At 44.7% G+C, this 26,425-nt stretch overlaps 1 protein-coding gene across 1 annotated transcript in view; it reads right to left on the bottom strand.

Annotated features, from left to right (window-relative positions):
- Positions 1-5,522: 5,522 nt before the first annotated feature.
- runx1t1 (RUNX1 partner transcriptional co-repressor 1) overlaps positions 5,523-26,425 on the bottom strand; it is a 26,586-nt gene continuing 5,683 nt past the window's right edge. The window contains 9 exon segments of the mRNA XM_056297911.1: positions 5,523-7,752; positions 9,083-9,273; positions 12,834-12,905; positions 14,613-14,808; positions 15,779-15,867; positions 16,698-16,960; positions 20,905-21,086; positions 26,244-26,263; positions 26,266-26,332. Coding sequence (XP_056153886.1) covers positions 7,432-7,752; positions 9,083-9,273; positions 12,834-12,905; positions 14,613-14,808; positions 15,779-15,867; positions 16,698-16,960; positions 20,905-21,086; positions 26,244-26,263; positions 26,266-26,332 — 1,401 coding nt within the window. The 3' untranslated portion in view covers positions 5,523-7,431.

The following is a 26,425-nucleotide window of genomic DNA, read 5'->3' on the forward strand; positions in this document are numbered from 1 at the left end:
TTTAAGTCTAGTGGTATATTGCCCACAAAGCAAGCTGTTTTGGTCAGTCCAAGCATGCCTGGCCATGCACTCAGTGTAGGTGCTGTGCAAATGTTGTATGGGCATGCTTAGTCAAGTTAGATGCTGGCAGACAGGCTATAAAAGCTGCTCACATTTACAGATGCTGTTATGCATGTTGATGCACATGTTCTTCAGGCAATAGCATAGTGAGTAGACTTAACAATAGGATTTATTGTCTTCAGGAAGATTTAACACAGCAGAAATGTCTCGTCCATGTTGCAACAGCTGCGATACATTCTGTTACATCTGTGGCGAGTATACGCTCAAGGCTCAAAGACGCACCGTGACTGCACTTATTAAGAAAACCTCTACTTTGGATGTAAAATTGGTGACCAAGAGAATCCCTGAGCTCCTCACATTTGTTGTGCAAGATGTGCAGTCAACCTGAGAGCTTGGCTCAGAGGTACTCAGAAGTCAATGCCATTTGCAGTCCCAATGATATGACCAGAACAGAAGGATCACATGACGGACTGTTACTTCTGTCTGACCAATGTATCTGGCTTCTCTACTAAAAATAAGAAGTCTATTGAATACCCCAATCTGTCTTCAGTCTTGAGACCAGTGCTACAGGAAGACAGTTTGCCAGTACCGAAGCCACCAGAGACATGGAGCCTAGATGAGGCAGATGAAAATGCCACAACGCATGAACCAGATGTGGAAAACAACACTGATCCAGATGTTGAACCCTTTATGCCTGGTTATCCTCATCTGATAACACAGCCAGAATTAAATGACCTGGTCAGGGACTTAGATTTGTCAAAAGCTAAAGCAGAACCACTTGATTCAAGATTGCAAGGATGGAGTTTGCTGTCACCAGGTATACAAATTTCTATCTTTCGGATCCGTCAGGAACAATTGACAAACTTCTTTACGCAGGTTGACAACCTCTGTTTCTGCACTGACATTGATGGATTGTTCATGGCTTTGGGTTGTGTGCATGACCCACAACAATGGCGTCTTTTTATAGATTCATCCAAGTTAAGCCTGAAAGCTGTCCTGTTACACAATGACAATGTCCACCCTTCAGTACCCATTGGCTACGCAGTACAAATGAAAGAAACCTACAATAACATGGAACTGTTGTTGATACACATACAGTACATCAATTACGACTGGAACGTCTGTGGTTATCTAAAAGTATTTGCACTGCTACTACGAATGCAGCTCGGATATACAAAGTTGTGAATGGGATAGCTGTGCTAAAGAGTCACATTACATTAACAAGAACTGGCCACTCCATAAACATTTCGTGCCAGGGCAGAAAAGTGTGGCGATAAACCACTTGTTGACCCAACAAAGGTATTTCTGCCTCCTCTTCATATAAAACTCAGATTGAGGAAATTTTGTGAAAGCAACAAACAAAGAAGGTGATGAATTTCGCTATTTGAGACAGATGTTTCTAAGAATAACTGATGCCAAGATTAAGGAAGGCATTTTTGTTGGTCCACAAATCAGACAGGTTATCAATGACATGGAGTTAGAAGATCTGCTAGTGGGGCCAGAGAAAATAGCATGGAAAGCATTTAAGGATGTTGTTGAGAATTTTCTTGACAACTACAGAGCACCAAACTACATTGAGCTGCTTGACAATGTGCTTAAAGCATACAAAACCATGAAGTACAACGTGTCATTGAAAATTCATTTTCTGCATTCACATTTGGACTTCTTCCCTGCTGATCTTGGTGCAGTCTGTGATGAACATGGTGAAAGGTTTCACCAGGATACTGTGACCATAGAAAAGAGGTATCAGGGCAACTGGAATCCATCAGTGCTGGCCGACTATTGTTGGACACTGACACAAGAGGCACCAGATGCTGAGTACAAACAAAAATCAGCTGCAAAACATTTTAAGCTCAGTTGAACTAACACAATGTGTCAGTATCATTATGCGATTAAACATGTTAAATTCAATAAAAGTTATTTCATTTTTTGTTTCTCCAAATTCCTACATGATACAGCAAACCTGAGATATTTTTTGTATTCAGCTTGACATTGTCTATCATAATCTCTAATGTTTTTTCAGGAAGCAAAATGTTCGATAATTGTTGTCCAGTGGATCAGGGGATGTTGCTTGTTTTTCTAAATTGAACACAGACACACACATGGCAGCATTTTAACTGTTCTGATGATGTGCAATATAAGGTACAGTAATGCAGATCACTGTGCTGATCATCATCACCATCGGCGGTCACTCTGGGTCGAGTATAACTGTCCTCTGGGTCCCTCTGGGTCCCCCTGGGTCCCCAGTTGGGTGTAGAGGTAAATTCTGGAGCCACATAATGGGAGGACACCTGTGCATGACAACTTTTTACTTGGAGTGGCTGATGCACCTGCAGTCACCACACAGTCCTTGGCAGGGGGTGGCCAGAGTCCAAGGGCATGAAGAACCAAGACGATTGGGGATCATCCTCTGTTGCAACCTTCACCCACCTTCACTGCCGTTGTGACCTGGAGACATCTTCACTAGTTCCGTCGTTGAGGTCTTTGTTGGATCGTGCTTCATCTGGAACCTCCCCCTTGACCTATCTGCCTTGGGTGACCCTACCAGGAGCCAAGCTCCGCATGGCATAGCTCTTGGGATCATTGGTAGATGCAAGGTTCTCCACCATGGCAAGGTGGCGATCCAGGAGGCACCGTGACTGACATACACTTTCCACACTGTGTCTGCAAGTATAACACCTGGTCTTTTTTCTTCTGTGGATTAATGGGATGCAATTAAACGAGCCCTTTGCATGAAAGCCAATGCGAAGCTGTTCATTGTCAAGATTATTTTTGGACAAAATGACTCCACTAAATGCAGTGGGAAAAGTGGTTGAAAATAAACGGTGACGTCAAATTTCAGCCAAGCAGTCGAAGTGGTTTAACACCGTGATGGCAATTTCAATGACGAGCATCTAGTTGAGCCTTATTGGCTACTTTTGTGTGAGTGATCTTGTTTTCTGCAGGTTTTTTTTTTTATTCTCATGTCTATATGCCAGAGGAAATCCTTTGTCGGTCAGCTGTGAGTTGGTGACCACTGTATCACCATCATGCCCATAATAGGAGGAAAGAAGGACTCTTGGGTGTATTATTGGCAGCTAATATTAGAACACAAGTCTCCAATCTCCAAGGCAGGTATTAACATATTTATTACACCGTAAAGAGAACAACAATACCAGAATTATACTGCAAAGATTCACAGACTGACAGACCATAGTTTACAGCCCAAAAAAGAAGTAAAAACAAACAAACAAACAAAAAAAATAAACAAAAAGTAAAAATAATCAACAAGAAACCACAGTTCTGACATAGTAGACTGGAAAGCTCTCTAGAGGACACTGACCCCGGGTGATGTCACCACCGCCCGGCGTCAGCCTACCACTAACCTGTGGTCTTCATGTCTCAATTAAGTATTGCACAACAACTTCAAATCATTTGAATGTTTTTTTTTTCCTTTCACAATAATTTTTTTTTCTCAAGAGGCCCCCAGAAAACCCTCCCACCCCTGGAGTTTGCTCCCATCCCATCCCATCCCCCAAGTTCAACCTTACCGTCTTGGCTCTTCACGGTTCGACCCCCCCCCCCCCCACCACCACACATTTTCCCCCAATGTTTCTGGACGAGTAGGAAAATGAAGGTTTCCCCCTTTGTGAAAAACAGGCATGCCTAAATTCATAGCCTCCGTCTTTTTTGTTTTTTTTTTGTTTTGTTTTTTCTTTTTTACAAGCTTTGCGTTTTGTAAACCGCAACCCCCCACCCCCACCCCACCCCCCCAAGAGAGTTGAACTGAACCTAACTGACAAGCGCTTTAGCATGTCTTCACAATAGAGAAAAGAAGAAGGGGGGTGAGGTGGGGGGGGGCGACATTTCTCATCGGTGACCTATTCTTTAAAATTAGAGCCTTTTTTTTTTTTAAATCTGTTGAAACGATTCAAACTCCCAATGTACTCTAGAAACGTCACAGACATAAAGGAACATAACAAAAGTTTTTTTTTCTGTTTTTTATTTTATTTTACGCTTCTAGTCATTTGCGTTTCATTTGTTCATGAGGTCTGCATTGTTACCAAGTAGTGATATGGTTTTGCAGCTGTATGAGCTTTGACTTTGGGTTTTTTTTTCTTTTCTCTTTTTATAATTTTCCTGTTCTCTTGTGCCCATTTGGTTCGACTAGACCAGTATCATCAGCGTGGCGACTGGTGCTCTTATCGTGCTGGAAGAGGTAGAGAGAGAGAGAGAGAGACTTGTTTGCCACCGAGGAATCTGTAGCAAAAACACACAAAGAGAAGGGAAGAAAGAAAAGGTAGACCGATAATGTTCCTCTTCATTTTTTTGTTGCTTTTTTCACCCCTTTTTTTTTTTTTTTTTTTTACCCAGGTTTTGCCCTGATAACAATGAACACACACATATTTGTTGTACACTTTCAAATACACTAGTGTTAAAACAGCTTGGCTGTTTCTTCACAGCTTCTGAGGAGTTGTGAGTGGGTGTCAGACACCTTTTTGGATCGTTTTTAACCCTTTAGAGTCAAGAATGCAAGTGTGTTTTTCTTTCTTCTTCTTCTTCTTCTTCGTCTTCTTCTTCTTCTCATTTCGACAAGAAGGGAGAGCTGAGGAAGTTCTAAGGGGAGGAGATTCTGGTGTGACCAAAACCTTTGTGGGCCTCCCAGTTTTTCCTTGAGGTCAGAATTCATCATGCGCTTCTGTGTAGCACCAAGGTGTTGTGGGGAAAGAGCCTGTGTGTGCGTCGGGGTAAGTGCTCTCTTACTGTCAATAAAAAGTTTTGTTGTTTTGGAAATAGAAAAAAAAAACTGCAACTAGGTATGTTTTCCTAAGACCAAAGTTGACACATGCGGATAAGAATGACAGTAAAACTGCAGCCCGGCCTCGTGTTAGGATCATTGTGTAAAGCAGTTTGCCATTCGTGTGATGCAAAAAAGTACAACTGTACATTTGGATACAGAAGTTATTAAGTGTAATATGTCACATTTGTTATTATTGCTCCAGTTCAAATGTAACACTGCTGTGAAATGTCCCTCGTGTCCATTCACACTTTTTTTCCGTTTATCAAAGCAAGATGACTGCCACTGGTTCGCTCTCACTAAAGAGGACTAAAATATATGAAACCTTTTACAACATACATAAAACTGAAACTGCCTTTGCTGCAACACTGCACGGACAAAGCCATAGACACACACACACACACACACACACACACACACACACACACACACACACACACACACACAAAATCAAAAATCAAATGTGTCCGTGAACCAACCTCTTGAAATCATCTAAGTCAGGATTTTGGTCCTTGGTGTCAGTCTTTGGCTGTCTTTGTGTGTGTGTGTGTTTTTTTTTTTTTTTTTTTGTTAACTTTTGTGTTAATACTGTGTGTTACCTGGTGCTCTGCAATGTTAAAGCTGTCAATCGGAGTCTACACTTCTGCATTTGGAAAGTTAGTTTCATACAGTTAATTTTTTTCCAACCTTCTTTTGGTCTTTTTTTTTTCCTAAAAAATAACAACAAATATTTAACAAGCGTTCAGTAATGTGCATGCACTGTCTGTAACTATTCAAAGAAAAGTTATGACGGCCATTGTTAGCATGTTGAAGAGAAAAATGTTAACAATATGTGGGTCTTCATGATTTTACATTTTTCCAACTTTACCCCCCCCCCCCAAAACAAAAAAAAAAGGGAAGAAAAAGAATAAAACCCTGCACAGAACGGATACGCTATCACTACATACAAAAATTGGCTTATGAAGTATGGCTCTATATTGACAAAACAAGTATGCTGAAAAGAAGCATGCTGAAATAACGTCTGACAGTGCAAATACATTTATGTATGCCCCTTGTACAAAACATTTAGGTTAGCATTCCGCGTAACATGCTAGTTCTCAGAAAAGATCTGGGTCGGACTCAAGTAGCAGCTCTGAGATATAGCTTGTCTTTTCTCAAGGACAAAGAAAAAAAAAACTACGAGGGGTCTACCATGACAGAATAGAAAAGCAGCTCAGAAAGAGATAACACTTCTTTTTTTTTCTCTTTTTGCACCAGCTAGAGAGAGAGTGAGAGAGAGAGAGAGATTGGGGATGTAAAGTTGTGACTGGCTGAAGTACTATGCATCGTCACAATTGTTCAATACATACACAATAAATAACCATTGGTGACACCACAGGACAGAAGTGTTCAACACAATGACATCTACAGAAAAAAAGGGAAGAAAGAGGACAAAGGAAGGTGAAAATGTTTTTTCAGAGCGAGAGTTGAGACAGGACTGGAACGTGAGTGGAGGAGATTGAGCTCCCGACTGAGTTTTCTGTACTGGGGGCTCTGAAGTGTAAATGGCCCATCGGCTGACAGTCTCACTAGTGGGGTGATGACTTCATTTCCTGTTTATGAGCATCCACATCCCACTGAATATCCACATGTGAACTGTACTCTTATACACAATCACATGTGCGATAGGCGAATTGTTTTTTTTTTTTTTACCTTGTCCAGTAAGTCCTCCTTTTACATTGTTCGGGGGAAAGACATTTGTACTTCTCAGCCCACTGACCTGGATATTATTACAAGTCAGAGGGAAATAACATCAGATGAACAGCTGGCTTTCCTTACAATCTGCTGCACATCTGCCTATTCCATGGAGGGTCTGTAGTCCAGAGATTCAGTCCATCCCCCTCACCTGTCCATCCCTCCTGCTTGTCGTCTGTCCGTCCATCCGTCTATATGTCTTTCACGTTATTTAAATGTTAATATCTTTCTTTACATAAGATATTGGTGAGTTGAATTGCTCTACTAGCTAGTTATGTTCTCTTGGTATGTTGTTTGGTAAAGTGTCTTCTTGAGGTCAACTAGTTTCATGTCCCCGGTACAGGAATAAAATAATAATCATCTTTTTCAAGGAAGAAAAAAAGAAAAATAAACCAAAGAAAAAAAAAATCAAAAGGGGAGGTCAGATATACTTGTCTTGAGTTCACGACTATCTCTGCTCAGTTTCTTATGTTCATATTTACATGAAAAAAGGAAGATAAGTAACAATGACATCAACAACGATAACAACAGCCACAACAACAAGCAATAGACAACGAGAATAGCAATAGTAACAACAAAAGTACGCTGATAATTAATTAATTCATTAAAAACAAAGAATATCTTTGTGTTCCTTTAAATTCATGGCAAGTCAATATGACCCGATTATGGCCCTTCTCCTAGTCCTGCTATGACAACACTGCAAGATAGACAGAAGCATCGCCACCTCTTTCCGTTTAGCCACATTAGCTTAGCATCTTTGCGAGGCAATTTAGACAGTCATGCTGTTTGGCGGGTAGAGGGCTTGGTGCCACGCCCTAGGGGATGGGACAGGCTTCGCCACCATCCTCCAGCTGAGTTCCTTAACGTGGCGTACCATCCAGGGCAGAGGAGGAAGGGGTGCCGGGGGTGGATGAGCGAGGGGTTGCAGTGGGAGGAGTAGCGGCCGGGCTGCCGGCCCCACTGCTGGGGGTGCAGGCAGAGGAGCTGATGGGGGCGGGGGTCTCAGGCCCTGGACCACCTCCCTGCTGCTGGCTGGCTTGCTGCTGCTGAGCCTGGAGAGTCTGGCCGCAAACATGGTGATGCTTTTCCCAGTCCTTGTGCTGGCAGAAGGAGCCACAGTAGCGTGCCGTGTTGCAGCCACTGCAAGTTTCACTGGCCTTGCGGCCACAGTTCCAGCAGCTCTGCATAAACACAGGGAGACAGAGAGTTAGGAAATAGTATGTCTTAATGAACATTTCACAGCCACACCCGCTATAGATTGGCAGTCAGATAAGCATTTATATAAACTTATTATTGTTATCATATTATAGTTTAGTGTTTCCCAATCCCAGTCCCCAAGTACTGCACCCCCTATCCTGCAGCTTCTCATAACCCTGCAAAGGTAGGCCTGCTTGTGGTTACTCAATCTTTCAAATCATTGCACTCAATTATGTCAGGTAAGCCAAATCTGACATAACTGGTTGTGCTGACTGGTTGAGTAAATACAAGCAGGCCTACCTATGCACCGTTACAATGACAAGCTGCAGGACGGGAGGAACTTAATGGCTAGGTTGGGAACCACTGTTATAGTTGTCTGCCACCTATAGATTATTTTCATTTTAATAATGTCAGTCAACATGCAAACAGGATAATAAATAGAATGAATACATTTGATTTTTCCTTTTGCGCTTTAAAGTGCTTATACGTACATGCGTAAATTGTAAATGCACTTGTGGGACTGCATTTTTCCAACGTGCATTAATGTTTGAATTATGCTAACTGCTTCCATACATCACAAGGAGAAATAACAAACACCAAGTGAAAGTTAGAAAAATTAGAATCAGATATGATTGCAGCAGATTACACTTGACTTAATGATTTGCGGCGTTTTAAGTTCAAAACCAATCACACACATCAAAAACCCATCTTGAATTACACTTAGGGCCTCTTTGTATATAGCTTGGAAACCACAGAGGGAGCGACTATGGCAGGGCCGCTGCGTATTCACAGGAAACAGGAGACGAAGATTACAAATAGCATTCTGAAAAAGTCACCTCCAGGGGCTCACCTCCCTTGCGCCCATATAAAACATCAACTCCTACGATGAATGTCAGATGGGAGCTGCGTTTCCCTCTCACTTAACTGATTAATCGTCAGGGTCTCAGCCGGTGATTGGCAAATAACAGCTTTCTCTTGAATTTCCTCTCAGTTGAAATAATGACACTGATCTCGTCCTGCTCTCTGTTTCTATTTCCAAAATAACCTCCATTTACATGATCCCTGGCAAAGCTGTGAATAGTCGCCCACCGCTTTGATTCTTCAACGGTCGAATAATTTGCTGTTAGTAAAAGGAAAATCAGATAAGACAAGCCTTTGGAAGGGGAGATCATATGATCTTTCTCATTTACTGGAAGAAGTCACTGGAATCGTCGACGCTTGGCAGCCAGCAAGTACACTAACCCCCACCCCCCCCGAAAAAAAGAAAAAAGTTAGTGCAGTGTGTGTGTGTGTGTGTGTGTGTGGCGCCCGAACCTCACTGGAGTCTTCCTGCTGGTTGATGACGGAGAGGGCATCCTCCGCCGCCTGCCGTTTGGCCTCCGCGACCGTGCGCTCCATCTTGGCCCGCTCGCTGCTGATCATCTCGTGGGCTTTGCGCTCTGCCTCCGACACAGCCTTCTGCAGCTCTGACATGGCCTGGCGCTTCACCTCATTCACCGCCTCTTCTGGAAAGAGTGGGGCAGCAGGGTGTTAAGGACTCGGGTGTCTACAGCCAGGGTGCATACAGTCTAGCATATTGCCTCCTGTCTTTTGGGACACCCCCTTTTTCAAGAGAAGCATGCTGTAGTAATTTTCTATTTTCTAGGGCTGCCCAAATACGGATGGATGAAAATGAGTAATTCTCAGAATGCCAGAATACTAAGCGTTAACTGGTGTCTTGGTGACTTGGGCACTTTCAAATCTAAACTGTACCTTTATCCTCAGCAGTACTATCAGCAGTGCCATGACTCTTCATTCTCTCTCTCTCTTTTTTTTTTGGATTTTTTTCTCCCCAATTGTTTCCGGCCAATTACCCCACTCTTCTGAGCGATCCCAATCTCTGCTCCACCCCTTCTGCCGATCTGGGGAGGGCTGCAGACTGCCACATGTCTCCTCCGATGCACGTGGAGTCGCCAGCCGGTTCTTTTCACCTGACAGTGAGGAGTTTCACCAGGGGGACGTAGCACGTGGGAGGATCACGCTATTCCCCCCAGTTCCCCCTCCCCCCGAACAGGCTCCCTGACTGACCAGAGGAGGCGCTAGTGCAGCGACCAGGACACATACCCACATCTGGCTTCCCACCCGCAGACACAGCCAACTGCATCTGTAGGGATGCCTGACCAAGCCAGAGTTAACAAGGGGATTCAAACTGGTGATCCCCATGTTGGTAGTCAATGGAATAGACCGCCACGCCACCCCAATCCCCGAGTCTGCATTCTCTATGGAGCAGCAACAGATAATATATCCAATAACATCACAACTTTGAGTCGTAGCTTTCTGGCTTTTTCATGTTGAAGAATTTAAAAATTGTCAATGCAGGAGTTCTCCTTTAATGTTCACATTATATGCAGAGGAGTTTGGGGACTCTGGATGTGGGAGAAAAAAAACCCATCCAAACCTCTAAAACTGGCAATTGCCAATCTAGGAATCATTTTGTTTCTCTAAATACCTGGAAAAAAAGGCAGATGCAGTTTTCTTCTGCAGCAGAGCTATCTAGTAGGACTGTGCTTCTCAAAAGATTCACAAAAAAAAAAGCTGCTTCGCTGAATAATTATATGTGACGCATCTGCGAGATTGCATTAAAACTGATGTCTGATTGTCAATCCCTTTTACATGAGAAAAAAAAATCTGAAAAAGAAACACTTTGTCGTTGTAGGGAAAACACGAGAGATTGTTTTAAAGGGGATAACACCAACTGCTGGAGATGGAAATGCTTTTGGGAGGAAACCTTTGTTTCCAGTGCAACATCCCGCAGATACCAGCAACCAGCAATTTGTTGCTCGCTGCAACAAATTTGAACCGACATCAAATCTAAGTGGTCTAAGTGAATATAGGATACTGGGTCGCACCTGCATATTCCTCAACAATTTCCTTACTTGAGGTACTCAGGCATTCAGGAAGTAATATTTATCAACCGAGAGCTAAATCATCTATAATTATCAGCTTTGAACCCCTGACTAATTAGTACACCCTTACGACAGTGACTGTGCCATGTTTAATTGGTTTGATCTACTAAAAAGCGGGTGCGGTGTTCAAAGTTGGCATGTGTGGCTAATTGAAAAAAATTTGCTTGAAATGATGATTTCTGTTGTTGATAAAGATGCATAGGCAAAATAATCATGAATTTTTGAAGCCTTAAATTTGACAAATAACTTCCAGACAACGCCATAACGCAATACCACATAAACCCATCGAAATGGGCTTTTGAGCAGGGGGAAATGTGTTATTTTTAACTGGCTTTTTTGCATTTAATAACCTTGCCGCATGGGTGTTAAGCGGTGGAATTCCAACCCCATGTCAACGCAGGGGAGGGTTTTTTTTTTGTTTGCTCCCATCAAGCTTGTAACTTGACTAATTGTGTATGCAAATCAAGCAATTTATATTTAAATTATGCATTTCTATTGTGATCCCAGAGGCCCATGTGGAGAGGGGAAGTGGGAAACTGGTAGGACACCTCGCAAGGTGCTTGAATATTTATCACCAACTGTAAACATTTTGCCCAATTCAAATAGATGTATTCACCGCATCACTCCATTGTGTTAAAAATCCTATTTTGCAATTCTCCCTGGGTCACATTTAAATCAGCCTCTCCTCGGCTAGAAAAATACGAGACTGAAGTGAAAGGATACCACAAAGACTCAAAAATGAAATAATGCAGAGGGAATGAGAAATTGCTGTCTCCATTTATCCCGGAGACAAGACGTGCATGTTTAAGTCTTGCTAATTTGGCATCCCTGTCTTTCAAGTGCTTTGGTGTCATCCATCCAGTTGCACGGAGTACTCTCCTATTGCAAACATCGAGATCTGTGCTTTCAATATTGGGCGAAAAGTGTGCCGTTTCAAAGCTCGCGACGATTTCTCTCCATTGTGATTGAGCTGAATTGTTAAAGCAGGGTGGTTTTGTCTTTAACCTACTGTGCTAGCTGAAGTTGTGGAAATTGCCCAGCCGCTGTGTGATATATGCCTTGTGCATGGAATTGTGATTACACGCCAAATGCTTCAGATGGAAGATCGATCTAAGCTGGGAATGGGAGGGGAGAGCAGGGAAGAGCTGGTGGAGTCCCGATGGTGATACTCAATTCAATTTAAATGCATATTACTTGTTCTGAGTATCTCACACATCATGCTTGGTCAAGCAAGGGGACAATTTCTTTTCTCCAGGGGGTTTAAAAAGCAGATATACTGTATCACTGGCTGTGAATACAAAGTGGATTCCTCAAGCATTGGACCCTGTCCAGTTTCCAGAAAATTCTTTTGGTTTTCCAGAATAGCTATAATGGTATTTCAAGCTGCATTTAAGGGATGAGATAATGTTTTTTTTACCATGCACAAAAAATAAAAACTATTGACATGGCAGCTACTTAAAACTGCTACGTGTATAAATTAGCTTCAAAACTCAAATCTTTAAGTTGTAATTCTATCATCAATAAGACGTTACAAAACAGCCAAAAGGAAATAGGACATCTCTTGTCAAGCTACCATATTTTTAACAGCTTAACCATTGGACTAACTGTAGAGGCTACTTATATTCCTTGTTCAGCCAGCGCAGTAAAAAGATTTTACGACCTGACATCATATTTGGAATATGAGTGTGTGGAGGGGGGTTGGCTCGGTGAAACTCTATCTTTTAACTTCCTATTGTACGGCATCAAATATAAATGGTTTTCCAAGAGCAGCATGACACATTAATCCAAGTCTGCCAGGGGAGGAGGCTGCAGACAGCAGGCGACATTGGGATGGGGGGGGGGGGAATGGAGTTTAAAGGAGCTCCTCTCATCCACAGCCAGCCTTGAAAGTCGTCTGGGTGAAAAAGATGGCCTTGATTTCCACACATGGCAAAAAGAATAACATTGACTGTGAGGTGTATATGTGTGTGTGTGTGTGTGTGTGTGTGTGTGTGTGTGTGTGTGTGTGTGTGTGTGTGTGTGTGTGTGTGCGTGCGTGCGTGCTTTTGTGCGTGCGTGCGTGTGCGTGCATGTCTGTGTGTCTAAGTGTGTGTGATGACAGATATGGAAGCGTTGCTCACCAGCTTTCTTCCAGATTTCTTCGGGAACGTAGCCTGAAGACACAGGCCTGTGCAACAGCTCCCTGTGAATTTCTGTAAAGACACACACACACACACACACACACACACACACACACACACACACACACACACACACACACACACGTAATTAGCAGTAAGACATCATCTAGTTAAAGACAGCCAAATTTTAAATACAGCACAAGGCAGCTTGATTGTAGGACAAATTGTATTAACCGTTAGGTCAGTCCCAATGGTTTCTTAAAAAGGATTAAGGCATCATTACCTTGAGCAATGATTAAAAGAATACAGTGATTAAAATGTATAACCCATAAAGAAAAAAATGATTCTAAATGGAAGGCATAGTGGAGAATTTAAAACCAGCAGCTCAACTTAAAAGAAATCCAGAGGGGTTGACATTGAAAAAGGTTTCATCACCTGGCAATTTTTTTTTAAGTTAACAAAGCTTAGTTTTTGGTATGCACTGATAAGCCAGAACATTATGACCACTCGTAAGTGAACTGAATAACGTTGATCATCTCCAAACAGGGGCACATGTCAAGGTCTGGGTAGATTAGATGGGAAGCAAACAATCAGTTCTTGTAGTCAGCGTGTTGGATGCAGGAGAAATGGGCAGGCGTAAAGACCTGAGTGACTTTGACAAGAGCCAAATTGTTATGGCCAGATGACTGGGTCAGAGCATCTCTGAAACAACAAGACTTGTGGGGTGCTCCTGGTCAGCAGTGGTGAGTACCTACTGAAAGTGGTCCGAGAAAGGACAAACTGGCGACAGGGTGTTGGGCGCCCAAGGCTCATCAATGCACGAGGGTAACGAAGGCTATCTCATCTGGTCCGAAATGCCAGAAGGTCTACTATGGCACAAGTTACAGAAAATTTTAATGATGGTTGCAAGAGGAATGTGTCACAACACACAGTGCATGACACCCTGCTGTGTATGGGGCTGCGTAGCTGCAGACCAGTCAGAGTGCTCATGATGACCCCTGTCCACCGTCGAAAGACCCTACAATGGGCCAATGAGTGTCAGAACTGGACCATGGAGCAGTGGAAGAAGGTCATCTGGTCTGATGTAGGTGTAGTCCATTGTAGGAGTGCACCGTTTACCTGGGGAAGTGATGGCACCAGGAAGCACTGTGGGAAGATGACTAGCTGCTGGAGGCAGTGTGATACGCTGGGCAATCTTCTTCTTGGAAACCTGGGTCATTCATGTGGACATCAATTTGACACGTGCTACCTACCTAAACATCATTCCAGACCAGGTGCACCCCTTCAGGGCAATGGTCTTCCCTGATGGCAGTGGCCTCTTTCAGCAGGATAATGCACCCTGCCTCAGAGCACACATTGTTCAGGAATAGTTTGAGGAACATGATGAAGTGTTCAAGGTCTTGCCCTGGCCTCCAAATTCTCCAGATCTCAATTCAAATGAGCATCCGCAGGATGTGCTGGACCGACAAGTCCGATTGACGGCAGTTTCACCTCACAACTTACGGGACTTTAAGGATGTTCTGCTAATGTTTTGGTGCTAGATACCACAGGACACCTTCAGGTGTCTTGTAGAGTCCATGCCTCAATAGGTCAGCACTGTTTTGGCGGCACACAGAGGACCAATTCCTTATTAGGCAGGTGGTCATAATGTTTTGGCTCATCAGTGAAAATGAAAGTCACAGAGAGTTTCTCAATAAAATTGACTGTAAAATGTCTCTCTGAGATACAGGTATTTTCACAACTACAGGTTCCACTAGAAGAGTGTGTGCTGTACTCTACCTGTAGTCGCGCTGTCCTGCCCGGCTGGGCTCTGCTGCCGAGACTGGCCGCTGGTGGCGCCTTTCTTCAGCTCCTCGGCGTCGCTGTATCGTCGGATCCAGTAGTTGAGCTCCTCCCGGTCGGCCTCCTGGCACCGCCGCAGCACGGTAAGTGAGCGCCGTGTCTTCTCCACCATGTCCATAATACAGTTCAGCAGCTGGGGGTGGATGGGGAGGGGACAAGGCACTGAGTTCTCACAAAAAAACATGAAGAGATGTATTGAATTTCAACAACGATGATGGTGGCGGTGATAGTGGTGTGGAGGTCAGTAACTGAAAGGTATACATGTACATTTTAAGAATTTTTGTGTTAACAAAGATGACACTATCCATTCTTTTTTTGGTGGGGGGATTCCCCCCTTTTCTCTCCAATTGTACCCCGGCCAATTACCCCACTGTTCCGAGCCATCCCGGTCGCTGCTCCACCCCCTCTGCTGATCCAGGGAGGGCTGCAGACTACCACATGCCTCCTCCGATACATGTGGAGTCACCAGCCGCTTCTTTTCACCTGACAGTGAGGAGTTTTGCCAGAGGGACGTAGCGCGTGGGAGGATCATATCCCCCCAGTTCCCCTGCCCCCCCGAACAGGTTCCCTGACCGACCAGAGGAGGAGCTAGTGCAGTGACCAGGACACATACCCACATCTGGCTTCCCACCCGCAGACACGGCCAAGTGTGTCTGTAGGGATGCCCGACCAAGCCAGTGGTAACACAGGGATTCGAACCAGCGATCCCCGTGTTGGTAGGCAATGGAATAGACCGCCACGCTACCCGGATGCCCCACTATCCATTCTTACCCCCTCCTAAAAAGCTACACACATCCAAATTGACTTGAAATTTAGAAAGCAAAAGAGAAAAACAGGGATAAATACACACTGTACAAGCACTGTATACTGCAGTGTATATGCAATGCAATGTATTCAATACATGCAAGCAAATGACTGGCATACAGACTCAAACACATGCACTCTACTCAAACTCTGCCATTAATTCAAATATAATATAATATAATATAATATAGCATAAAATATGTGGCTGACTATCTATGGCTACAACTTTAATGAGAATCACTGTTGCTCACAGACAGGACTGTAGGGTATAGTAATAAAAATGTTATTACTTTTCTTACATGGTCAAGGTGCTTCCACTCCTCCGCCCATTCTCTGTCTGTCAGTCTGTGGTCAATCACTTCCTCCTGCCTGGTCCCTGTATGCATACCTATTAGAATGAGATAGACAGACAGACAGACAGAGACAGACAGACAGAGACACAAAGAAGATACATTAAAATAAAAAGGGCACGTCAGTTTAACATTGAGCTACAATATACCATTCCTCCATTTCTCCACTGCCCTCATCGTTTTTGTCCATTCTTCATGTGCTGCCTGGTTGATACACTCTCCTTCCATTTCTCTCTCCTCTTTCTTTTCCCTCCCCCACCCCTCTCTCTCTCTCTCTCTCTCTCTCCCCCCCCCCCTCCTAGCTGCAGGGCTCCAGTGCCTGAGCCTCTAGTCCAACAGAGATCCATCACAAGTGGCTAGACATGGTAAATGTCCCTCCTATTTTTAGAAGCAGGGCCAGTGTCATCAATACAGCCTCATCAAGACTTCTTTCCAAGTGAGTTTAAACTTTGACAGTGCCTGAATTGGCTCCTGCGCTGTACTTATATATCTTGAAGGGCATATAGATGCCTGACAGACTCCAATGATATCGGTAGACTATGCTTTCTGGGACCGGGGAGACGTCCATTCATCTGTTAGAACTGTGACAGCAAACATCCACTCTGCTTAAGTGTCGTCAAGCAACGTCTGCCAATTAAAAGGTATGATCATTATTATATTCCAACTTAAAATGGGGAAGTCTGGTTCATGTTTTCAGTGTCAAGGTGATGAACACTGGGAGAACTGATGTAGGAACTGTGCAAAAGTGGTTCTGACGTGACTCTTTAATGCTGCCATAGTATCCTTGTGTCCTCATTAAATATAAATATCTGCATCCATACACTTTGTGTGTACGGCAAACCCAGCCCTTCTCCCCTCGTATCCTCACCAATGGGCCGGGCCCTCTCTCGAATCTCGCGGTGGTTGGAGGCGGGGTGTCTGTACGTGTCGCGGTAGTGATGGGCGATGGCCATATCATCAAGCCGATAGTGCTGCGGAGGAGGTGGAGCAGGGTGGGGCAGGCCGTTGGGCTGGTAGGAGAGTCCGTTGGATGGGCTGAAACGCTGAGCGGGGCTCATGGTGCAGGGCCGCTTGCTGGGGTGTACGTCTGGGTGCAGGGAACCATCTCGTTCAAAGCCGTTCTCTTTGGTTCTGGGTGGAAAGACAAAGAGGAGTTGTGCTTTCGTAGTCATCAACACACCTATGCTAGCAGCAGTTGTGCTACCCAGTCAGCTGTCAAGTAAACTTTATGTTAACCTCTAAAATAATGCAAAAAATAAATGCACAGGTGGTCTAAATGTGGAGTGAAGTGGCATCCAAAAAAACCTTAAAGAATTAATTGGTATTGGAAAAGCAACCAGTCCCTGGTGTCGAAGGCCAAAACAGAGATTTCCTCTCCAAAATGTAAATGCACAGACTAGTGGCTGCACAAACACAATGTGTGCCTCGCGTCTTCCAACATTTCTGGGAGCTGGTGGTGAACAGATATCTTACAGACAGCCTGCAACATTTCTGGCTACTCTCTGAATGTCCAAAGTCACTGTGAGCTGCCGTACAATGAGACTGAACCAGTAGTCGGGCTGATCACACTATTCTTATTATTCATCAACCTAGTGCAGTGGCCAGGACACATACCCACATCTGGCTTCCCACCCACAGACACGGCCAATTGTGTCTGTAGGGTCGCCCGACCAAGCAAGAGGTAACACGGGGATTCGAACCGCCGATCCCCGTGTTGGTAGGCAACGGAATAGACCGCTACGCTACCCGGACGCCCTCACACCATCCTTATTTATCCACCAAATGTGCCTCCGTTGCTGTTTACAAAACACCATCTTTATTAACCGAATCCCTTCTCGCTCAAGTGAGTGAAAAGACCTTTTTCATTATGGAATTTGATTGTTTCCATTTATTCTTTCCAATTTGCTACATCTCTTTTCTTTTAACTATGACATATACTACACATCTGCTTTATTGCACAACACGAACAAAGGGAAGAGGGGCAATGATAAAAGGGACATTACAGTTGGGGGTCAAATTTGAAAACGGCGTCACAGCTGTGTGGCGTGTTTTATTGATATGATCTGCAGTGTTGGGACTGCCTAGATTAAGGCTTCATTAGCTTGGCATCTTACTGAGATTCTTCCAAGGGAAAAAGAAGAATCCCACTAAAACACACACACACACACACACACACACACATTCCTTCATATACAAATGAGTAGCTTCCAGGGGATCAGGTGGACTTTTGTTAGCCTGCTTCTGAAGATTAATGTGGCCAGGTGTGTGTGTGTGTGTGTGTGTGTGTGTGTGTGTGTGTGTGTGTGTGTGTGTGTGTGTGTGTGTGTGTGTGTTCTCAGCTTTGTCAGTTCGCAGTTAAATCCCCCCCACACACACACACTATCTGAAATCCCCAGTTTCCTCTTCCTCGCCATCTCTCTTCCCTGCCTATCTCTCTTTCTCTCCCTCTCTCCTCCCATATCTCTCTCTCTGATGAACAGATTGAACTTCTTAATGAGCTGTTTTTATGGGCTCCTAATGCTCATCCATGGCTGTCCATATGCTCCTTCCCTCCATCCTTCCCTTCCTCCCTCTGCGGCTCCTGCACCTCCCCCCATACACACACACACACACACATACACACGCGCACACACAAACAAACACCACCATCACACTATCATCTCCCCAGCCTTTGAGCTGCAACAATGCTCAAATCTACATCTAAATCTACAGCAACAAAAGTGTATGAAAACTCAGCCAGCCACTTTTGCAGACGGGGACGAACAAATGTACAGTATCCACACATAAGCATTAATGTATGCACGCACACCTAATCTAAGTCACTAGATAAATACAAAGCCAATGTTTTAAAGAGATCACATGTAAATGCAAGTGTCAGAAGATGCTGGCAAACACAAATAGAGACACACTCTATACACACACACACACACACACACACACACACACACACACACACACACACACACACACACACACAGCCTTTATCTGCTCAAGGTGTTCGCATAATGCATGGTCTCAGTGTTCCCAAAGTAATCTGATTAGACCAGTATCTACAGGGCTGAACAGCATACATAATATATTGTGGTAATGAGCAGCATTCATACTTGCTGCTTATGGAAAAACGTGATGTATACGCTGTGCTCTGTATATTTGCACATTTTGTGCACTGTGGAAAAAGACATTCCTACCACGTTGCCCGTGGACCACAGTATTAATCAGAACACATTGACTCCGCATCTCAGTCTGGAATGAAGGATTCCCGCTCCAATTCCAATGTTCAGACACGGGGCTCCGATAAGTGGGGTATGTGGAGCGAAGGTAAGCAGAAACAAGAGGTGCTTAGCCAGCCGTATTGGTGCTGGGGCCTCATCTGTATGTGTTATCAACCCATCTCCCTAGGCTCACACACACACACACACACACACACACACACACACACACACGTGCACACACAGAGCTGTATACATATGAAACAGATTCAATAATACTATCAGTCACACACAGTGTCTCTCTCTCTCTCTCACACACACACACACACACACACACACACACACACACACACACACACACACACACACACACAGAGCGAGACACAGAACACCCATACATTTTCTCCCTGAATACAGGTGCCTGCTTACTCCCTCTATTTCTTTTTACAGTTCTCTTTCCCTCACACACACCTTTTCCCATAAGCTCACCCCCTCCCCTGTGCAGTACACTACCTGGAAATATGCAGGTATTACAAAAAAAAGCAAGCCCATCCAACCGCTGGGGATGGAGAGGTGCGAATTATTAATATCACATTGGGCTTCTTTGTCCCTCAGCAAATATAAAAAATGTACATTTTCTTTTCACCTGCCTGTATTAAAAATTCCATCCCCCCAGGAATTATTTCTCATTTCAAGGGCACATGAATATAATGTATTAATGGCACACAGACACATAAAAGCATAGATAGACTTGAAATCACTCACTCACTCACACACACACACACACACACACACACACACACACACACACACACACACACACAATGATCAGGAGGTTTCTTTTTTTTTTCTGTCTTTGCTCATTTGGGACCAAGACAGGAGGACTACAGAGTAGCGTTTTGTGTTCCCTGATGGCAACGGTCTCGCACTGCTCCCGCAGCAAGTAAACTGGGGAACAGAGAGTCATTACCGTGATCTATGACAGGAAATGGATGTATGGTTTGGCTTGGACAGAGGGTTGGATTGATACACACAGGCACGGACATACAGATGAGGCTCACATGACCTCATAGACATGGCATTCATCAAACATACAGGAATTTCACAATATACAAACTACTCGCACACTGGTTATCTGTGCTGTGGACGTGTGTGTGTGTGTGTGTGTGTGAAACTGGCTGGATCTATGTCTCTTGCTCTTCCCTCTCTCCTCTTGCTGGTTCTGCCCCATTAAGAGTTTGCGGCCAGGAGCTGAGATGGCCAACGGAGCACGTCACGAGGCCCGGCGGCACGCTGACAGATACTTCCCATACTTACATTAACACATCTTTCCATTACCTAGATTGGCTCGGCTTGAGTCTGCAGAGTAGTTTATGGGTTTATGGGGATGCAGGTGGACTCAAGGGGGTTTACATATGGTAGAATGTAATGGAGGAGTAAACAGCCCCAGTCAATAAAATGCTCAAGAGGCGATCATCTGGAGCATGAAAGAGAGATTCGTTTTTTTTCTGTCAAGGGAAACTCTTGATTGAAAGATAACATTATGACTTGTGTGATTTCAACTCTCAATCAATTGCAAAGTAATTATCGTTTGTCACCTGTAATCAAAGCCAACATGACACCTCCAAGTGTTTCTCACTGAGGGCATATTCTTAATCTTACACTATCCTGATGGAAAGGCACGGCTGAAAAAGAAAGCCGAAATTGCTGTATAGTTTGCATCCGTGTAGGTAAACACACACATACACATCCACACTGTGCAGCCACGCACTTTAGACTGTTAGTTGTCAAAGCACATATGAAAGCTAAACGGCAAATCCATTCCAAACCAAATTTAACATTTTCTGGAAGTTTCCATTCGTCTACCTGTCAGGCGTTCTTCTCTTGCCGTTCTCATTGACGTCCAGCAGGAGCTCGGAGGAGTCCACCGGGGAGGTGGTGCTGGTGTCCAGGAGCAGCTGTTCATGTTGGGCCAGGTACTGGGCAGGGTTCTGCTTGGCTAGCCGCGCGCAGTGGAGCAGCTCCCTCTGGAGGAGTGGCAGGTTGGCCTGTACAACACAAAGGCAGCGTTGGTGTGATGCTGCAAACGTCTCTAACCAAGACGCTGCTCACCTCTTGATTAAATCTATATGATCTTCTCCGTTTTGTAGAGAAAATATGACTCACCCCTTTACCGGATTTGAAGACAGAGCTCATAACTGTAATTTCAGTCTCCCTATTTTTTTTAAAAACTTATTCTTTATTTCTCACATCCCCTTTTACATCATTTCAACATAGGTTGATAATTTCCTTTACAAGGGGTTGCAATATTTATAAGGGCTCCTTTTTTTTTTAACCCCTCTTTTTCTCCCCAATTGTATCCGGCCAAGTACCATATTTTCCAAGCCGTTCTGGTCACTGCTCCACCCCATCTGCCGATCCAGGGAGGGCTGCAGACTACCACATGCCTCCTCCGATACCTATGGAGTTGCCAGCCGCTTCTTTTCACCTGACAGTGAGGAGTTTCACCAGGGGGACGTAGCGCGTGGGAGGATCACGCTATTCCCCCAGTTCCCCCCTCCCCCCTGAACAGGCGCTCCAACCGACCAGAGGAGGCACTAGTGCAGTGACCAGGACACATACCCACATCCGGCACCCCACCCACAGACACAGCCAATTGTGTCTGTAGCCAATTGCCCGCCCAAGCCAGAGGTAACACGGGGATTCGAACCGGCGAACCCCGTGTTGGTCGGTAACGGCATAGACCGCTACGCCACCCGGACGCCCCTGAGAAAATTTCTTCTAAGAGAAGAATCAGTCATAATGTTTTTCGGTGGGCAGTCTACATGTTACAGTATGGCTATCATAAACACACGTGTGAGCTTAAGTAATGCTTATGTATCATCGCTACGCTGTATGTTACTAGTCCAACAACTTGACAGAGGGGAAAGGGATGTAACACTTCATTTAAGAATTGACACAGGGATTCTCATCCTTTATGCCGCTCACTCTAGATTTTTGAACATGAAGAAAGCTATAGCTTGAAACAGGAAATCCATGCGTCTGTTGTTATCAATTACAAATCAAGATACCAAAGACAGGCAATTCTATTAAGATTTCTCACTTTGGAGGACCTGCACTGGTTCATCAGGTCAGTGTACTGGTTTAGACCCTAAACTAGACCGCTACAACACCCAGACACCCTTTATAAGGTCTTCTTTATCCGAACAATTCAGCATTAAAATATGCATGAAAATAAATCAAAACAAATTGAAATAACCACAGCAACACTGAAAATAACCAAGGTAAATAACACACACAGCCAAACCAAAGTAAGCATGGGTCATATATATAAGTTGACCTTACACAGACATACATATTCAATGCAATCTCCCCATTTTGTGAGACGAAAATGAAAGTCTCTCTCCTCTTTTCCCTGCACGCCACCGACACAAGGCTGTGGTCATTAGAGAGCCGTTGCTGCAGTGTCACCTTGGCCCGTTTCCTTCATTACGTCTGAATCACCACTTCCTGTGGCCCACAGTCCATTAGCACTCCCAGAGATGCTCTCGAGCTCACAAAGGGGGGGGGGGGACCCATGAAAATATGGAAGAGTGCCACCTGCAAAGATTCAGACTTTTTTTTTTGTTTTCAAGAAATGGCCGCGATTTTCAATCTCGCTGCATATAACAAAGGGGTCGTACAGGTATTTTGCAAAGGACTTCAAAGCCACGTGCTGGTGTGCGTTCTGAGGCGAGATGATGAAAGTGTGGCATCAGTCCGGTTGTGAGCGAGAGTGGGGGCTATTTATGGCGAACATTAGAGGAGCTGCTGAAATCGTCATCTTTCCTTAGTTTCAGGTCCATTTGTTTTGTCCTCCATTGCTTGATCTCCGAATTTCTTTTTTCCTCTCTTTCCTTTGCTTCAGTGAGGGGGGAAAAAGGCAGCGTTTCGGCCTTCGCTTTACCTGCTGGAGCTAATGGTCCATTAATAGTTTATGATCGTAATTACCCTCTGATAAAAGGGGGGGGATAGATTGCTTTGACCCCAGGTGGACTCATCTTTCATTAATTGGAGGTCATCTTAATTGCCCGAGGCACAAGACGTGTTAAGGAAAAGACTGAGTCAAGGAAGTCATAACACAAAAGAAAAAAGGTTTAATCACTTTTTTGCTTGCAGAAGTCTGGCTGTTTGCTTCTGCAGGGGCTCCTGGAGCACCGGCGCGTGCATGAAGGGGACATTTTACTTAATGCCCACTGGCGACGACTCAGATCAGATAATTCACAGTGGAAATACTAAATGTGTTATTCTGTCAAGCCGTGCCAAAATAGCCATTTAGGATATGGTTGTGTAGCACTTCATCAGCGTTGTGCATCTGCGTGAGTGGCTGACAACAAGCAAGGTGATTTGGTTGTGCACTTGTAAAATGTCCTTCAACGTAATTTATTCCATATCACGGCTTTTCTCTCTCTTTAGCTAAAGGCCCGGTTACGGAGATTGGCTCTGGCTCATTGCATTCTTCATGTTGCCCGAGGAAGAAAAAAAAAAAAGCACAAAAAAAAAGACAAGACAGTTAAGAGGACAGCAGACAGTAAAAAGGACACCCGATCATTTGAAAAAAAGAGACACACATTGTTACTGTGTGAGCCTGTTGTCTGTTGTCACAGGGGTCCCAATAATGGATTACATCACCGGCACTATGTGGTTTGTGATAGCCTCCTTCCTGTAAATAGCTACAACTAATTTGTGGCTTGGTATTAAAGGCAGGGGAGAGGAGTCGAGCGGGGGGGGGGAAGCGGGGCAGCGGCGATGGAGGAGGTGGGGTGGGGGTTTTAACATTAGCGTAATGAAAAACTCGGAGCCCTGACATGCATTGTTGCAGCTGTGCTTCTGCGCACCTATAAATGCTTCCCGGCCCCCCATCACACCCCTCCCCTGCCTTCAACAGCTCTCTGCTACCATATGGTAGCTGGCATTAAAGGCCCCGCAGAGGGAAGCCACTAAAATTAGACTGGGGAGAGAGAAAGGGAGAGAGAGAGGGAGCGATGGAGGGGAAAAAAAAACGAGTTGCATCTTTGATTCTGCAGCCGTCCCAGTGATACACTAACCATCTGGTAAGGAGAGGAGAGGAGAACGGAGAGGAGACATAAGTATTGTTGGATGGATGGAGAACGGCAGGCTGACAGATAGGGAAGGATAGAGGTGCAAGGAAAGTGAGTAAAAAAGACGAAGAAAGCGTGAGTATGAGAAAGAGGGATGCAGGGGGGGACGTTGTATGATATTTAGCACTGTTTTGTGTCTTGGCCTCACGTTAAGAGCCAGTAATGGAAATCCTAGTGGGACCAATTTTCACAGTGCACAGCCAAGCAGGACCTCGGTGGCCCTGACGCTATAGACTTATGAATGTCAGATGCACACACACACACACACACACACACACACACACACACACACACACACACACACACACACACACACACACACACACACACAAGGTAGGTGGTTTCTGGTTTTTCAATCGTAAAGGGGCCATTTGGGCCCCATTGGGTTAGAACGAGTATACACACACACACACACACACACACACACACACACACACACACACACACACACACACCAACTACAGCGATTGCATACAGTCGTAGACCACCTTGTCTCATTTCCAAAATAGCATTCACTCCCAGGCTGTTACTCAAAAACAAAAACAGGGGAGAGAGCGTGAGGGAAGCAGAGAAAAATGGGGGGGGGGGGGGCAGGTGAGTGGGGTGAGGGTAAACAGAAGTGGCAAGTATTACAAAGAGACCAAGAAAGCCAGAGAGAGAACGTTTCCAGAGTTGTGTAACAGAAACAAACGAGCCTTGTGTCGGGCACTAAGCTTCTCCCTGCTCTCCATCTCTCAGTGAAGCTCTGATATGGATCTCCACTTCAGCCTTAGCGCTGTAATAACACCATCCCGAACCGCAGATGCAGTTCGTCCCTCAGTACCGAATCCAGACCCATTTCTCATTGTCGGCTGCCAAAACAAACCATAACACCGTGTCTCACCTCGAGAACATTTCAACACACCAAATCCTGCAGACGTTCAAAATGCACACGTATATGACTCAGTCTGTATAAATGGCCGCTAGATCAGCCCCCTTGCAAACCAAACACGGGAAAATTGACGTCCCTCTTCGTTCTTATCACCCCGAAACTGGACAACAGAGATGCGAGGCAGCTGCCCGGGCCGCACCAATCCAGGCGGTGACAATGGGCCAGGGCAAGGGCACGGCTGGATGCCGGGGAGAGCGCGCCGTCCTCGTGTATTACTGCACTGATAGCTGAAAAACGAGGAATACGTGCCGAAAATGTGGCTGAGGAGAAAGAAAAATGGACAAAACAAGCGCGAGAAATAATAAAGAGAGAGGAGGAGGTGTAGGAGTCTGGAAGCAAGCAAATGAAAGGGGACATTGTCCTCAGTCCAAAACCAGACATGCTGTGCTGCACTAAAGTGTGGGTTAGGCAAGTTTCTGAGCAAAAGAAACCGAGAGAGAGAGAGAGAGAGAGAGAGAGAGAGAGAGAGAGAGAGAGAGAGAGAGAGAGAGAGAGAGAGAGAGAGAGAGAGAGAGAGAGAGAGAGAGAGAGAGAGAGAGAGAACTATTCTGGTTCAGACAGACTAGAGAGACACAAAAAAAAACCCAACAACAACATTTTGTCCTGTTTTCACAATGAATGTTTCATATTTCACCTTACGAAAAACCTGTGGGTCCTAAAAGATAGGAGAATGAACGGCCTTGCCACCGCGATTACTTCGATCTCTGTAGAAGAAAGGAGAGTTTCTCTCTCTTTCTCAGACAGATAGAGTCAGAGTGGGAGAGAGAGGTGTGTGTGTGTGTCTGAATCACATCACAATGACACAGTAATAGATTCAAAACACATTTTCAGGATAGAGGTGAGGGCAAAGGTAGAGGCTGAAAAAGAGAAACTCAACAGTCAACAGAGAGAGAGAGAGAGAGAGAGAGAGAGAGAGAGAGAGGGAGAGGGAGAGAGAGAGAGAGAGAGAGAGAGAGAGAGAGAGAGAGAGCGAGAGAGAGGAGAGAGAGAGAGAGAGAGAGAGAGAGAGAGAGAGAGGAGGCATAAATAATCCGAACAGAAGTATGCACATCTGTGTCTGAGCTGGCTAAATGCTTTCCAGATTTGGTCAAGCAGGCAGGCTCTCTGTTGTAAAAGTATATGTATTTATCTACCTTCAGAAAGGGGATGACAAAGGTCGCAGGGGGAAGTTGGTGGCTTCTTGGAGCTTGGAGTGAAATTCTTCGATGGTCAGCGTGGAGTTCTGGAGCAGAGAAAGAGAGAGCGAGCGAGAGGGAGAGAGAGAGGGAAAACATGAATCCATATGGAAGGTATTAAGTGATAATATTACTTATTG

This window comes from Lampris incognitus, chromosome 18, assembly GCF_029633865.1.
Source record: "Lampris incognitus isolate fLamInc1 chromosome 18, fLamInc1.hap2, whole genome shotgun sequence".
Classification (NCBI taxonomy): domain Eukaryota; kingdom Metazoa; phylum Chordata; class Actinopteri; order Lampriformes; family Lampridae; genus Lampris; species Lampris incognitus.